Source organism: Schistosoma haematobium, chromosome 2 (genome assembly GCF_000699445.3).
Source record: "Schistosoma haematobium chromosome 2, whole genome shotgun sequence".
Lineage (NCBI taxonomy): Eukaryota > Metazoa > Platyhelminthes > Trematoda > Strigeidida > Schistosomatidae > Schistosoma > Schistosoma haematobium.
Genome location: NC_067197.1, coordinates 22,243,981 through 22,262,049, shown reverse-complemented (window position 1 = coordinate 22,262,049; position 18,069 = coordinate 22,243,981). Strand labels below are relative to the sequence as shown.

Below are 18,069 nucleotides of genomic sequence, written 5' to 3'. Positions count from 1 at the left end.
AGATTATCCGTGTAAATAACTGGGTGCATGAACGTCGCGACCAACCAGTTTGTGCCGAAGTCACAATTAACGACTAGTACCTAGCGCGAATTACCTTCTCACTGTAACTAAGTACCACAGCTATCTTTACGACTGTGCCACAGACGACGTTCTGACAGAAGTACATTACTAAGAATAGATATGGTATTGACTTTAGTCATGCTTCTTCAGTAGTTGGTTTTAGTGCAAGAATTTTTCCGCCAACAGTAAAGCGTTCAAAGCATGAGAGGGTCAATGACTTCAAATTACGTAATTATTTGTTAGGTTGTGTTGAAGTGAATGAATACGGTGCTATAATTTATTAAGTCGAGTTTTATGGAGTTTTTCCTTGCTAAGTCTTTAAATGGCTTGTAACGGCAAGTAAATCTCCAAAATCAATGGCTCTGTAAGTCTTCAACATTCGATGATTACGTCATTAGTTTTAATGGACTCACCTAGCTGAAGGCGCTCAGTCACGCATGTGTACCAGATCAGGATTAGGTACGTCGTGCTTCCCATCTACGACAACTAGCCAGCTTATTCCTTACACCTTGATATAACGATATTCTGTCAAATGCAACTTTGAACCTCTATGCGTCTGACCTTTAACTTGACAGAGTTGGCATATTTCGATTAATAATAGCGTTCCTGTTTAGGGCGTTCTCCAACGCACAAAACATTTAACTTTTTCAAGTTCGATGTCTCTTTAGAGCTGTAGTGACTCACATTTATCACGAGAACACGACTGGTTTAATAAAAACAATTATTATTATAACCAACTGTACCAGTGTTTGTTTTAACGTGCTTTTGTTCGACTGTGCTAATGACAGCTATTTTGTGCTTCCATTCTTATACTTACACTTCGATTGTAACTTCGCGCGAATTCGGTTACCTTCTGTAACCAAGCTTGTATCCTGGCACGATCTCGGTATCCTTTCGATACCACGAGATCGCCAGCAAATATATATCCCGATTTGGTCCATTAATTGCCTTCTGGTATTTGGCTTCTCGGAGATTTTATGGGTTTCTTTGGTTACGTTCAACCTACGCCTTCTGATTTATTTGGCACGTGTTTCTTTGTAGCGGTGTTCATAGTTAATCTCAACTCGACGCCACGCTACAGAGCTCCCAGAAATAGCTTCATGTTCAAACTATCATAATTTAACTTGCGTTACCGATATTCGAGAGAATAGGGTTTCTATGAAATCATTTATGGATGTAGGGAAAAAATATTTTTGATGCCAAAGATGTTCAGTCCTTCCGCACCCTACCTCTTATTTTTTCGCACAGAGCTTCGCTGTAAAATGAAGGATTGAGAGGATCCACTTATTCCACCTTATTTATTCGAGCGGCAAGCGATATTATTTAAGAGGTCACACACAGCCAACCTTGGGTCTAGAGAAGTCGTACAACTGTATCATGACTGTAGAGAATTGAAGGCTGGCGACCTACACGTCTTTAAACTCCTGACACAATTGTCAATGTACCACAAAATATGTTTTCCATGAGCTATCAACTTATTTTGGCATTTGCAGCAGAGAAATTTAGAACTCAAGCAACCGAATGCCAGTGGTATCTCGCTTGTCATTTGCTTCAAAGGAAGTCTTATTTTTGAACGCTTCGCAGACAGGTTTTTGGGTCGTCTAGAAACAGCACTTACTATATTGAAAGATTTTTTGCTGTCAGTCTAGCTCTCACTTTCTTTCTGGCTAATACCAGAAATCTGATCCCCTCTTGAATCAGTCATGTCTTACTCAAACAGCAAAGCACACTAAGCCAATGGGGGTTGAACATATTTTGAACACGGTGGGATTTAAGGTGGTACTCTGTTATATCCTAATGAAGATTGAATTGCGAGTAGGGTTTGGGACTATTAACGGACCAGTATTATCTATATATTCGTATGGTATAACTATTCAGTAACTAGACTGTATATATCTATATTCCCCTTATTCTAAGCTTCAATATGACCAATAGATTACTATTATATGATTTACTGTTCCTAAGTTATACTCAATTAATTACTGTCTCCCACGTTCACAGCCACTTTTGTCTATATTTTGTACGAGTGTCATTTTCTGTTTTATGGTGCGTTGCAATCTGTTTGTTTGGTATGTAAACCCAGCATAGTGGAGGTTGTTATTGGCATTCTGGACTCAACTGGACGGGCTAGGTGAGCAACGGACTAATAGGACGCTAGGCCGATCAGACCGGTCGAACGTCATTGTTTTGGTACAGTATGAGAACGAATAAGTCGTATTTTGATTGGCGACTAGATTACGTGATAACAAGCGGCCCATAAAGTCACAACATACTCGTTTTGTCGGACCATTTATCGCACTCATTATATTACATTCCATACTAAGCATGGAAGAAACGATTGATATATCACCCACTAATATTAAAACTGAATACTTTCACACATGAAATTGTGCTCGCTGTGGAAGATAAGCTCTTATTGAGAAGGGAGCGAAATGACTAGTGTTGTGGTGAATCTACAGTTTCAGTTCTGGGTTCACACACCAATGCAAAATAAACTATGGTGGGGCCAAGTCTTAGCTATGTAGAGGATGTAATTAAGAGACAAAATAAGGTAAATGAGTGACTCAGAGTCACACTTGAAGATTACCTTTAAAACGGTTGAAGAAAGAAATTTGATACTGGGAAACTCACGCAAAATGGTTGGATCCGGAATGTACGTCCGTGAGGATCTCAGCCTGGTTGACCGTATTAAGAGACGAGCTGCAAAAGTAGAAATAAATGAGCGTCGCCGAAACGGTGAAAGAAACCTCGTACTTAACGGTTTTCAAATTGTAGAAGTTCGGAGCAAAACGATCACCAAACCGCTCTGGGTGGTAAGGGAAAGTTCTCCACAGAATTAAGGGTGTGCTACACAAATATTCGCAGCCTACTAAATAAAATGGCGGAGCTCAAGATGTTATTGTTAGCTCGGAAACCTGATTAACGTAGCGAACAATATTTCTTCGGAAAGGGTTTATCTTGCACAACAAACCTTATAGCAAGGGGCATTGGATAAAGGCACTAGACAGCAGAAACTCAGTGGATATTGTCTACATAGACTTCAGCAAGACATTTGACAAGGTGCCAACAAATAGACTACTATTGAAGCTTGAAAATCTTGATATTGCCGGACCACTCTTTAAATAGCTCAAAGATTTTCTAGTAGGTTCCTAGACACAAAGTAAGAGTGATTTCGAAGTGCTCCACCTGGAGACCAGTACTTAGAGGAGTGCCTCAAGGTTCTGTCTCAGATCCCTTACTTTTCATACTGTATGTAAGTGATTTCTTAAGTATCGTACAGTCTCCAATGTTATTCTACGCTGACGATGTAAAAATAAAGGGAGATGCAGAAGCATAAGCACTTCAGGCAAACTTAAATGTTGTGATTAACCGGTCCAAAGAGTGGCTGGTGACTATCGACACGGCAAAATTTGTGTACATGCACTTTAAGGATTAAAAGGTTAACAGGCACAGTACAGGGAAAATGCGTGTACCTGTAGTCCGGTCTCACAAAGATCTTGGGGGGATGGTCAGCCATGATCTTAAGACCATATCCCGTTGCCGAAAGGTCGCACCCAAGTGGTTTAGAACCCACTGAGCTTTAAGATGGACATTCACTAAGTTAGATACTACCATGTTCACCACAGTATACACAATTTTAGTGAGTACTAAGCTTGAGAACGGCGTTCAGGCTTCAAGCCCCTGTTTTAAAAGGTGATTAGGATATCCTGGAAAAAGTACAGAGGGCAACTATCCGTACAGTTTCAGAACTCCGAGGTTTATCATACAAAGGGCGGCATGAAAAGCTGGAAGTCTTTACTCTGTCCTATTTCAGACTAAGAGGTGATCTGATTTTGATGTATATAGTATGCTAAAAAAAGGTGGACACCTTCACTTGACTCATTCAGGAGAAGACTCAACTTTCATAGAAGCATACTAGAAAGGGAAAAACATAGGCCATAAGCCTACTGTTCATACTACACAAATTTGACCATTGAGTAAAAGAAATTTTTTCCTACCAAGGTCATCGGAAACTAAGTTATTACGCTACATGCCAACCTCGAAGTTTAATGAATACTAATCCGAATTCTCTTGTCACTCAGTTTGTGCAAGGAATTAAATCTCGTAGTGAAGATGACAGGTTTAAAACTGTGACCGAATTATGCAAAGTAGTAAGCAGTGAACTGAAAGAGGTATCAAACCAAAACTACGTTATATGTTTGGATTTGTTATGTAATGAGTTGATTAACATATTTTCGAATGGTGATATACACGAGAAGAAGGGGGCTATAGTCGCAATGGGTAAGTCATGTACTTCTGAAACCAATGTGAAGTGGTTTTCACCAACCTAGTTATGTTTTAAACATACATGGTACGGTTATAAATCGAGAAAATTAAGTTAGCTCTCAACAGATATTAAGTGTTTTCAATATATTCTTGTACTTAATTTCTACTTAAAAAGTTTTCATTCTGCCTAGCTTTTAACAATTTTGTGGGCAAAATTCCGAAAAAATCAATGTGACTTGTGTTACTGATTTTGTCTACTATCCTCCTACTTTTATTTTTGCCCGTTGGGTATATGTATGTTGTGTGCACAATTGCATTAATGTGCTTCAAGTGTAGAATTGTGTGCTTACTGCAAATATACTGACGGTTTATAATTTTCATCGCCCAGCATATATTAATAACATTCAAACACCGTCATAATAGTGATGACTTGTCTAGTAATATTTGTTTGTTTTTTTGCTGAGTGTATTTTTATCAAAGTAACACGATGATTCGCCCTATAGAACGCCGGTTCTTTTCAGTCCAATGGGTTTCTACAATTGAATGCTTTTACTATTTGGTTATGCAACTGTCAAAGCTGTGATCTTACAATATATTTTGTTTTGTCAGTAGTAATTTTCTGGTGTGTTTTTGTGTTTGCACTGTTTTTACTCGACTTTTCTGATGTTCCTTATCGTCTTACAGTAACTATACTCGTAATCCCCTTGTAAAATCGTTTGTCTTTAGTTATTGCTTATTCAGAATACGTATTTGCGATTGTTTGCGTAGAATGTTATACGTACGCAGGACTCATTGTCCCTTAACTTTCAAAACATAAGTGAAATCCTGCCTATTGATTATCGACACAGCGAATAAGTGCTGCGTTTTTCTTGACTCCGACTGAAATAGTGGTTGTGAGTGAATACATGTCTACACAAAATGTTACGTATAACGGCTGCAGTGGTTCATTGGTGTTTTCATCTAATATCTAACAGTCTAGAGATGAATTTTAGTCTTACTCCAATTTGGTTTCGATGTTTGATGGCACTTTCGTTGTGGTAATTTTAGCGTGATATTCAATAAATTAACTGCGCCTAGTTTCATATCCAAATAAAACTATCAAATTGTTACAAAATTGACTGTCCAATATTTCGCTGTTTGTAGTGGTTTGCTTAGTATTTTTCATATTATACACAGTAAACTCCAAACTTTTTGAACGAAAATGCCGCGACGAATGTTTCTTAGGACCTGTGGCCACTTGATAAACCTCATGTATACACATTTCTTTTCATATATGTATCCTAATTTAACTTGTCATTTAAAGGTAGGATAATCGTAGCGTGCTTCTCTGTAGTTCGCTTTAAATCCCAGAGTACGGTTTATGTACTTAGATCTGACAGTAAAAGATTCTGTGGATTTTCATAACTACCTTATATTTAAGTTATCTATTTTGAAGTTTGATACGAAAATAAACCTAAAGATAACATTCAGCAGTCCGATGGAACTAGGATAAAGTGATTATTACTACGTGCTAGTGTGCTGTCACCAACAAAACCAAAAAGGTTTTCTTCACTTCTACATTGTGTTACTCTTACCATCCACTTTATATTGCAGATGCACTTCAGAGTTTAAACACTACTATTTATCTATACATTTATTTACCCCAGTTGAGGTAGTAACGGTTATAGAAATTCGACAAGCTTGCCAAAACTTTTTCGGGTATTGTACATTGTCTCCTATTGAAGGAACGACTTATACAATGTACACAACAAAATGGGCTGAGTATCAGTCAGTCACGACGTAGAAGTTGGGGCTTGTATTCATCAGCTCAAGTTTTCACACCCTATTAGCACGTTGGGACTAAATTGTTTAGAGTGGTAACAATATGAGTGGTGCTAGAAAAAATTAGGCATCAAAGGTACGATTAAAGAAAATATAAATTAGTAAAATAAAAACAGTAAAAAGTTATAAGGAATTCAGAAGCTCGGAACTTGAGAGAAGATAAAGAATGGACGCACATGCACCATCACAAATGATTTTGAACCATGTTAATCAGTCTTTAATCATTGTTCACGATAATCACGCGGCACAAACCAAGTAGTCCTTACCTGTTAACACGGCACAGTCCGATTGTCGCTGACTTCATGGACTAGTGCCATATTTTAGTTTACTTGCCCCTTTCGTTCTTCCAGCCTACTTTTGCACCTGGCCACCCATCGAGGCAGAAAGTGATTGGGCACAAATAACACGTAGGTATCATTACCAAGGTTTGATTTGATAATTTCCAATAAATTGAGCATAGGGTAGATTGTTAAAAATAAATAGTATATTTGTAATATCCCAATGAGTAGAAAAATTAGATTTTCTGACGTTTCGTGGCTTAGTGTAAGTCACTTCTTCAGAGAATAAATAACCAGATTAAAATTAATCCAAGTTAATTAATTTTAATTTGGTTATTTACTCTCTGAAGAAGTGACTTACACTAAGCCACGAAACGTCCGAAAATCTAATTTTTCTACTCATTGGGATATTACAAATATACCATTTATTTATGAATAACATGTCTTATCCACCTCAGTTGATGAAGATGGCCATTCCTAATTGCCATGTTTCGTACTCATAAAGTAAAATGGAGCGTACTTCTGGGTGTCAAAGTCGTCCTCTGGCTGGGAGACGCAAGGCAATGGGGAAGCAGTAGCTCTCATCGTTGCTTAAGTTGATCAGGAGACTACATTTTATCAGCGTATTCACTAAACAATATGCATATTCTAAGTTAAGAAGTGGAAGAACAAGCTCTGAAAAGTGAGATGACAAAAGCGTTATTTTTAAAAGTATATCTGTGACGAAGAGTGGCAGACAACCCTGACTAACACCGATTGAAGTAATAAATTGTGATAGCAGTACTGTGTGATCTCTGACTCAACCAGTACTGTTTGAGTAGAGAGACTTCAAGGTAGACTTGCTTCTTTGGCAAGCCTTTAAATGGTATACATTGCCGCAGAGCCTCACAACCAACAGAGTTGAACACCGCACTAAGGTCAAGAAGTAGAACTATAGTCGGGCGTCGAAAAGTATGTGTATGTTTCTGAATCTGCCGAGGGGTGAGTATTTGGTATGTGTATTCACGTTCAGATCTGAAACCAACTCGGTTTTCTCGGGTTTGGTCTTTGTAGGTTTTAGTTGGGCATGAAACTATTATTGTGACTAGTATTTTAGATATGATATTAAACCGATGCTTCTGTGATTGTCACGAGAGGAATTTCACCCTTTCTGACAAACTCGGACGATCAGCGATCAAGACCAGTCAGATTAGATTTCGTTAAACTCCCGAATTCTAACTAAAACCTCAGTCAATCTAAGTGCTTAAACTGAATCACCACCTTTAAAAAATATCAGGGAATAATCCACCAAACCCTTCTTCATGGAACACCATACATAGAGTCCCTATAAAGCCCCAACACCTTTTGGCCGGAATTTTCCGACCTAAATTTTGGTCCACAAATGTTTGTTCCATTCTTTCCCTTACCATGGCCATCACCTACCACTGGACCGAATTAATAATCACTTTTTGTCTTGTTACATTGAGGAAGTATGAATGTTATTTTTGTATGCCTTTATTATTATTGTTCGTAATAGTCTTTTTATTTAGCGTGTTTTTACTTTCATATTTCATCAATGATTTAATCTATTTTGTCTTTACAACAAGAATCTTCCTCTACCTTAGATACACATTTGCTGACAGATTATAAATACTATGTGAGCATTTAAATGATTATTGTTGTGACGATTTTCACCGGTAATATGAACCATAAAAATACGGGTGCTATAAGTGTAAATATTTTTAATTATGGTTGTAAAAGATGCAGAATTATGGAAACTAATCATTTTCGTAAATTGTGTTGTCATAGAATAGTATAATACCTGTGATGAGGTAGTGTTCTTAATAATGTTATTTGAGTACTATGGTAAAAGGTGTCATATTTTCAGCGTCTTTTTCATTTCTGTCATTTAGGATGGTAGTTAGTAGGTCCGAGGTTCCAATGATCCTCCACCTATTTCGGCTTTCGTAGGTTAGTAGTATCAATAGGCTTCCACATGAAGCATAGCTCAAACCCGAATACGTGGGCCTGTACGTAGTAAGTGGTTTCCATCATCATAATATATCGGCCTAGCTATCTTCACACTGAGAGAGGCTTTGCCACATCACTAATCACTAACCTTGTTTCACTTTGGTTATGTCTTGCGTAAGTTCAACAATCATTAACTCGATATGGATAAACATTCTAAGAGTCAGAAAACACTCGTAAAACACTAAATAAATGATTGAATCTTAATTTTTGTGCAACCTTCTACATTGTTCTTATTTACTACTAAAGTGATAGGGCTAATAGCACCTTCAAGAAGACTAGTTTTTTTACCCTTGCTTAAATTGCCAAATTATCTTCGTATCCTTGTTTTCAGGTTGTTTAGCTGAGGTGGATTTTATGAGTGTTCACAATCATTGCCAACGTTTTGTAAAACAGTTGCTTACTCAGCCGGTAACCACAGATCTTCAGCTAACAGCTTTAGAAGCGAGGCTCATTGGGCAATTGGGCTTGGTATTTCCATATGATTTTATTGAAGAACAAATCAAGAATGCTTGTAGTATACTATCGAAAGATATTTCTGATGCACAGAAACACTTCGCGGTAAGTTTGTCCAACTTCTCTATGTTTAACAATCGTCTTAAGATTGTGTTGTATAGTTTTTCAGGCATTTGTAACATTGATTAGGCCATAAATAAGAAACATAAATCTTTCTCATCTCTTGTTTGGAGCTTCTCGTTTACTTTAGTCTTGGGTTTACCATTAGCCTTCTGTTTCCTACCATTTTTCGGTAGCTTCTGGAACCTGGTGGTGACTGCATCAAATTAAAAATACCTCACTTGAAATGCATTTTGAAAACGATAATAAGCCAAGTTTATATTCAAGCATATGAAACATCGGATTATTAATATAAGAACCTAGCAATGACTAATCGAACAGCTTATTATAGCTAAATAATCATATCCCTGGTTAATTTCTTCACAACAACACGTGTGTTTCAATAAGTACATGACCAAATTGGACATAGATAAAATGAAGAGATTTTACATAATTATTAGCTGTGGCAAAAAGATATTACTTTTTAGGTAGACAAAGGTCCATTAACAGCAACGCTAATATCATCATATAATAGCTGTTTTTTGTAACATCATAACTCTACGGTTATTCGTACTAAATGACTATCACTCACTGTTATTGCACTGTACACCCATTAAAAGTCGACAAACTTCTTAAATGAGCAGCTCTCATACGGAAAAGTAACAGTGGTTCAATAACTGGTTGATGTGCGAAAGTTTGTTGTTCGATAGAGGAACTGCAATTAATCTGTATTTTAAGCAGATAATATCACCAGTGAACTACTGAAGTTAGTAGAAATTAAGGAACCAATAACAAACTGAGTAATAATGAATGGAGATTATATTATTTTTAGTACATACAAGACAACGCAAATCATTTTTTAAGTGGTGACAAACGGATCGCTGGACTACCGAAAATATTAGTGCATGTCCGTTATTCACCCTTGTTTCTTGTAATAACTTATTTCCTGTATTGATTGGTAAGATTACCATATGTGTTTAACATATTTCTATTTTGTTTTGAAACATTTCTAAAGTAATTTTCTTTTACATTTTGCTGTTGATTATTTTCGGGTTTTCAGATCTTAACTTTACGTGAATTTATTTTGCATACACCAACAAGCTTTTGTCAACACATGGGTCCATTTATTACAGCTATTCTTTCTGCTCTTAGAGATAAAAACGTAAGTTACCTTGATAATTAAAATTTGTATGTTATTTCTATGTTGCATTTGACCGACTGGCTCTAATCGTATTACGTCGAAAATATCTTTGTTTTTCTCATTTATTTGACGTTTCGTTTGTTTATCTGTTTCTTAACACTAAGACCATAAGTTCCAAGTATGTTTTATACCAATAATATTTGACGATACATTCCATTGTGTAGTTACAGAATAGTTTCTCCAGAAACCTAATCCTTTGCATTTATGTTTGTCTTGTTTCGAACAGAGAAGCCAATATAGCGGTTATTTAAAATCTAAACGTTAGATTATGATTTTTGTTTATATAAGTCTATTAAAAAAAACTAACTATTTCCATGGTCTTGCACAATATTTCCTCAGATTGTCTTATGTCTCATTCTCTTGAACTTTTCAAATTTACTCAATAATATATCGTTTTCAGTCTATTACAAGAGAGTTGGCTGGAGTCGCTTTGCGTTGTGCGTTCATTTTAACTGCTAAACGTGAACAGAGACGCTACAGAACATATTTAAGTGTGGACCATAGTCGTATGGGTGAAGGACCTGGGAGTTTTTCAAATCTTGAAGGTGGTGCACCATCTGTTTCCAGTCGAACATTTTTCTCTTCTAGCGGAAATTCACGTCATAAAACTAATCCAAATTCTATGAGTGCTGTCAATTTCCCTGGTCTTGGATATTCCCTGAGCGATACAAACTCTACGTCGTCACCATTTATTTGGTATCGTGATTGTTTAATCGAATCCATACGAGCCCAAAGCGAATCAGCTCCGTTAATTCTACAAGAGCAATCAAGTCACGTAAGTATCCATAACAGTCATGAGTTGTTTCGATACGAATGGTAGTTTGAATTTTATGATTATGATAATTTGCTTATATCCCATGTATTATAACTGATGAATTCTTCAAAGTCCTGAAGATTTGTACTTCTATGCATTTCATAAAAACTCTAATTTTTCCATGGTCCAAAACTCTCAACCAATTTGCTCATTGGTGACGTAAACTTCAGTGATCTTGGCTCCAAAGCTTACAGTACTAATGTATAAAGCAACAGTTTTGTTAAGATTTGATGACGTTTCCTGATGTAGTCATAATGGATAACATTTCTACTCTATAGATTATTATCCTGTGATTTAGTTTATCATTCAACCATAGCTACTATGTGTTGTAGTTGTCAAATCTACTTATCATGCAGATGTGATCGAATTGTATTAGCCAGAGCATTTATTCCTTGAGGTCCTACTGTAACACACGTTGTTTAAAGAGCGATAGGACATAAGTTCGCAAAATGAAGTTGTACCGTCGACTGTACTAGGATTTCAGCATGGTTGTCAAGCAAATGGCATCGCTACAAGCATGTGTTAGAAGTCAGGCCTAAGAGTTGGATACCTTACCTTGACCCCATTGGTTTCTGTGGTCGACCGTATTATCTGAATCGTATGGGACTAGTGCAAGAGAACTTTTGTGTGAATAACTTCATACAATTGTTTCTTGGGCTTTTGATTCCCCTTTTCTAGATTTATAAAGCCTTCAATACCTATCCAGTTTTCCTTTCAGGTAGTTTAGGGAAAAATATCCTTTAACTACATGAATAACTAGAAATCTTATACATAAAGTTCCTTGATCGTCTTGGAGAGAGCAAAAACAAAAAAAATTGAGCAGAATAACATGAATTCATCTTAGTTCGTTTGGTTCACGTTAACTGCCTACAACCTGCGATATTTAAATATCGTAATTACGAAATTGTTTAGATTACTTACCTGAAAGAGTTTTGTTGGTAGTTACCGTGAGGATACATCCGTATAGTATAGCAAGGGTGTAAATAAATTTAATTGACTGGATAAAATATTGTAAACATGTACCTTATATTAAAGAACATTCTAAAACACTAATAATAACTGTGGATAATCGATTTCCCACACATCTTTCACGGCATGAGAATTATTCTCGCCTATAATCAAACCTCTCCCTGCCTTTTAATAGTTTTCCTATTCTTGTTATCACCCTTCATAAGATTATATCCTTGGTGGTAGATTCATAATCATTTACTGACTTGGCGGTCTTTACTTTCTCCATTCAGACTTCCAATTCTAGAAAACTTAATCGAGACGATTGGATACATGGAAATATATTAATACTTCAAGAATTACTCTTCTGTGTTCAACCACAGTTTTCCAAATTGCTAATGGAGTTAGACCAGATGTGCGGGTTGGTAAGAAATAAATGTATTTCATTTTTAATACCATGACCATTTTAGTGAATATTTATTATTTGTTTCATGATATTGATTTTTCTCTAAAATAACGTATCCATTATCTATACTCAAGCATAATCTTTATACACTAAACCGTTTATAAAGTGCGCTGTAGTTTTAGATAATTCTGACTTCGTGAAAGTATTATTGTATTTATGTCTGGTCTTTTTCCACTTATTTCAAAACTCAACATACTTTTGATTTTGTTTTATTCTCAATCGCTCATGTTCTGAGAATCTCTTGTTATAATCAAGGAGAGAAAGGTTTCTATTCTGTATAATCATAGTTTATTTTATTTATCCGAACTTCTGAATACTCATCCTATCTTCACTTCAGATTTTTAGACTACAACAACATTTACTGCTAAATATTTCAAAATAAGGACTCATAGAAATTCAAACTTTACACAAGGATAAACTACTTACTAATATATTATATATGGCATATTTTTAAACAAAGAAATAGGAAGACGTTAACGTAGTACCTTTGATCTACACGTGTATAGGTTTAATAGCATAAAAGGAGTATTAAACGTTAGGGAGTTCTAAATTATTCCTCGGAAATGTCCCTATGGGCCCAAAAAACGCTTGGGAACATTTTACCCAACCAACGTTGGATGGAAGCTTGTCAGAAGCATCTAGAAAGTAAAAAGTCATATGCTACGTTTCCGGCTGAATATTTGCCTATGCTGCCACTATATTTAGTACGATTCCAGAAACTTCCGGAAGCCAAATGTTGTTTGTAACCATATAAATACCTTCGTTTTTCTGTACATAAATTAACCTTGGAGTGAAGCGTTCTCTCCGTACTTCGCGTCTTTTCTCTTGTGTCCAAGTTGCCGTGTAGATTTAGCCTTGGGTTATTAGGAGCGGGTAGGAAACTGGGTCACGAGTTCATTCAGCAGACTTTTCACTAAACTGTTACGAAAGCTTGTAGGTAGACAAGAAGCAATCAATTGACAGAAATGTATTTAAAGTATGAAAGAATCAAGAGCGAAAATCTCTGTGATCGACTTTCAAATATATTATAAAGGTTCTTCAAACATTATCTTCTAAGATCTCGAGGACTTCAGCCAAAAAATTTCACTTTTCTGTCTGTTGCATTAATAGCGAGTGATTTTATGAACCAATACAATGTCCCGTTCTACATGTGTACTGTTTTCGTGTCACAACATGGGACATCCTTCTAAATTCAAAATTTTAAAACCACACATCATTAACCTATTGCTTGTGTTATTTTCTTTTTTAAAAATAGCCATTATTTGAATTTCTTACTGTAAGCCACAGTGACGGAAGCTTAGCAGTACGTACTGTACTGTCTACACGATGGCCAATCGTCAATGCTTCATGTATTTCAGTAGCTATTGGAGTTCTTCCTGGCAACCCATTTTGTTCGTCTGATTCAGAACAATTACCGAATTTAGCACTTGAAGTACTTGGCTTACGAGATGGTATTAAACAAGAATCTAACAACTATCAACAACATCATGAACAACAACAACAATATGGACGACAGAATTTCAGTAATTTATCTTCTGAGATCTGTCGATGCCTTTTATTGGAGAATACTGACAAAGTGAGTATGCTCATAGTTGTTTGTAGCTCAATCCTGATTCAAAATACTACAGATGTTTACTGTCAAATGTATGTGCTTTACAGAGAATATTTGTTAACTATATGGTTTTTGAAAAGTTCTGTAAAGTAGTAAAAATAGTAGTATACCCAGTTTATATTATGTATCGGTGTATTTAATCATAATTTAGATTGTTTTTCATTGAGACCATGAACCGGTCAGTGTTAGACCACCATTGAAAATCCAGAAGCACTGGATGGCCGTCTCATCTCGGTATGGGACTCATCAGTAATGTGTATCCACGACCCTGCCTCTAGGAATTGAATATAGGACCTTCGGTCTCTCACATAAACGCCTAACCTTTAAACTACCGAGTCGGCCGTCTAGTGCCTCCAGCTTTTCAGTGGTGGTCTAACTTTGATTGGCTCATGATTTCAATGAAACTCAACAATCTTCACAACCCTATTTTGATAGTGACTAATAAATATGAATTTATATTGTCTTGGAACCATTATTTAGATATGGGCTTCAGTCTTGATGTGGATTAATAGTCGCAATCATCAGATTATGTTTTTACTATACAAACTGATTCCTCGTCTTGTTGCTTTAAAACCTAGTGAATTTCAAGATACCGAGTAAGTTGTTTGTTTACTTTTCGTAGACACTATAAAACTTTTTCTTCTTTATATACTTGAAAGAAAATATAAATATTTCAAAATTTTTACTTTTTTAAATCACTTATATCAAATACTGGGAGCTTTGACACGCATACAGTGGAGGTAAATAATGTTGGTCTACGCAATCAACGCTATTCCCTATGGTCAAATTTGTCGACTACATGTTGTATTCAGAAGAGTAAAAAAGCATTCCAAACATTCTTATTTTGTTACTTGTGGCATTTAGTAGACTTTATTTTGCACTAATCTTTCTCAGTTGAAAATATGGTATCAGTTTACACAACATTAATAAGGAAGTCAGAAAAAGCAGTCGAAGGAATTGCTATTTTTGGCAGAATATATGTGATAAAGTTAATTAATGTGTTGCGCTAAAGAAGGTGTACGGTAGCGCAACTTCGTGGATTGGTTGAAGTTAGACATTAACACCGTTGGATGCCGGCTCAGTGGTCTAATGGTTAAGTGCTCGCGCGCGAAGCCAGTAGGTCCTGGGTTCGAGCCCCGGGTGGTGCGGGGTCGTGGATGCGCACTGCTGAGGAGTCCCATACTAGGACGAAACGGCCGTCCAGTGCTTCCAGGTTTTCAATGGTGGTCTAGCTTCAACTGACTCATGAGTTCAATCTGTGAAAATTTCTAAAGAAGAACGTTTGATGTGACTAATTCATGTGATAATCCAAAGTAAACTATGACTGAATCAGCAGTATTCGAGCAAAGAGCCTTCACTAGGTTGGTATATTTCTTTGGGATACCTTTTAATGATATATATCTCCAGTAAACCTGGCAATCAGAATTATACTCAGCTTTCAGGTCAAGAAATATGATCATAGTCAGGTGTCAGTATGTGCGTGTTATAAAATATTTGACAAATGTATCCCCTGTTTGTTATTCACCGGTTTTACTCAAGCACCTGGTATTTGTTAGTGTTTTGGGGATTATACTATACAAACTGGTTTTTTCATCGTTATCACAAGAGGATTTTTCTCATTTCCTATTAACCAACAATTGAAACTATCCATCTTAAAATCTCTGGTTAATATCGCTGTTATTTTCAGTGACTGCTAGATCACTTGAAGCCTTACTACTGCGTCAGGTTAGCAACTATGGGCAGGATATGATCAGTACATCATAACTTAGTTGGATTATTTAGTGAAATTCCCTAATTATTGATAACAATAAGTGATGATATCTTCGCGTTACCATCAAGTTTCGTATCTTGTGATGTTTTTCTGCAAAATATATTTCCTATTCCACTGTATCTTTTTTGCTTTATAGACGTCAGCGTACTGTAATGGATTGGATGCTTCAATGTTTGCGTAAGGAAAAAGAGAAACCCATGATTTTGTTAAATTTATCTTTAATTTGTTATTTTATGGGTCCTGAATTCGCTACATCAAACTATCTTACTCAAATTTTCCAATCAATTCGTTCTTATCTACCAACCCAAAAGGATGTTTCGAATAAGTATGTCAATCGAAATATTAACTTTCATACTTTTTAAATCGAATGATTTAAATTATCTTACTATCCTTTTGTCCTAGATTTATGTTGGAACAGTGTGTTTAATGAGTGTAGCCCAGTGTAAGAATACTTTCTTCTAATCCGAATGGTTAGAGATGCGAAATCTAATACCATTCGATTAATTCACTTGTGCAGAGCGTTGAATTGGTTAATAAAGCTATGGACTTCAATGTGTGAAATTGAGTAGTATCGTTAGGTCACAGAGAAAACAGTATGGCATAAGGTGAAGTACAAGCTTTATGCTTGGTTACCGAGTTGCCTGAAATTAAAATTGACATTTTGAGAGTAAAATGTTCGCTTATCCACCTACATAGGAAGGTATTGAAATATCCATCGTCTTAGCTACTAATTCGTAAATTCCGAAATTAGTCTTTTATGATACTTTTTTAATATTCACAGTAGCTTTGATGTCATCCATAAAATAATTCCGACTATTTGATCACATGAATTCCATATGGCTGTCTGCTTCCTATAATATAGTGGTAATCAGTTTTTTCTACACAATCGATGAACAATTGTGTAGTTTAGCACATTAAAACCTCACTATTGCAAACAACTAATGAAATAAGTATACTTTAAAATCAGTTAGAATTTTAGGGTTCACATCCTTAACACCTCTTACTAATTTAAAATTCCGAAGATTTTTTTAAGGTATTGACAGTGTTGTATTTTTTTCCGTATCACTTATATCTTCATATAAAATATCTGTATTTAAATATTGGTTCATGTGTTCAAGGATCAAAGCACATTTCAAATACATTATCGGGCATTTCGATGTAAAAATTCGTGTTTTTGTATTATTTTTATTTTAAAGAGAGCAAGAACAAAGATTAGTGCAGCAATCTTTGTTCTTGCTCTCTTTAAGATAATAAAGGGAACTATGTGTATTAAATTATTTTTATTTGCTGTCTTTTGAAACGACAGCATGGAAACTATCCCATTAATTTATCTAGTATACTCCTATAGTTTTAATAGATTGATGATGTATTACAATATAGATTTGAAGGATTAGGCTAGAACCTACTGAAATGCTGGAGATAATCTGAAAATACTTAAAGTATTGAGTATTTTTGGTCTATCACAGTATTTGATAGAGAAAGCTGTTCAAGAAATATTCATAATACATAGAATAGATGGTTTGTGGTTAGCTTAGCACTGGGATTCAGGACTCGCTTTCCATCCTACTTGCAACTCGTCAGCTGGATGTATTTCGATCCCTTGTTAATATCCACACATGGACTCAAAACCAGTGTCTTTCGCTTTAAACGCGCTACACGTTATCCACTGAACAGCTGCTGAGCCTCAGTAGCCACTTACTTGTGCAACATGCCTGGTATTTACATCATTGTTAGAAATGATTTGAATGCAATTTTTAATGACATCATTAATCTATTGCTATCCGTTTTCTAAAAAATGAATAAACGTACAAATAGTAAAAAGGTTTTGAGTCAGATTAATGCGTTTTAACCAGACCTTTCAACTCTAGACTATAGGCATATTTTCAGAAAAGAATTATATTTGATGCAGAGGTAATATTACCAATCAGAGTTCTTATCGTATGACTCCATATTAGTTTGAAAAATGATTCTCAAAAGTTCAGCATACTGCTGCCTACAGATTATGCCTATTAATGAGACTAGGAACACCCTTCGCTACCAAAAATATCTCCAGACAAACATATGTGAAAGATAAAACAGATTGGTACACAATGGGGTATCGTTTGAAATTCCCTTCTTTATGAGCTACAAAAAAATAGCAGTAAGCGAGAATGTTCTGAATATTTGAACCCGTTACAAATTAACAAGAAGCCATACAAGTTGTTTCATTTCCACTCCTATCTGACCTATGGTTTGATCCATATGGTTACTCATGATTTGTTCCAGACCCT

The 18,069-nt window shown here is 35.9% G+C and overlaps 1 protein-coding gene across 1 annotated transcript in view; it reads left to right on the top strand.

The window, feature by feature from the left end:
- Positions 1-4,109: 4,109 nt before the first annotated feature.
- MS3_00010782 (uncharacterized protein) overlaps positions 4,110-18,069 on the top strand; it is a gene marked incomplete at both ends in the record, with an annotated part of 69,499 nt that continues 55,539 nt past the window's right edge. Inside the window, 8 exons of the mRNA XM_051219182.1 lie at positions 4,110-4,341; positions 8,767-8,993; positions 10,048-10,149; positions 10,589-10,963; positions 12,244-12,375; positions 13,672-13,992; positions 14,509-14,624; positions 15,936-16,124. Coding sequence (XP_051067816.1) covers positions 4,110-4,341; positions 8,767-8,993; positions 10,048-10,149; positions 10,589-10,963; positions 12,244-12,375; positions 13,672-13,992; positions 14,509-14,624; positions 15,936-16,124 — 1,694 coding nt within the window. The remainder of the gene's footprint in view (positions 4,342-8,766; positions 8,994-10,047; positions 10,150-10,588; positions 10,964-12,243; positions 12,376-13,671; positions 13,993-14,508; positions 14,625-15,935; positions 16,125-18,069) is intronic.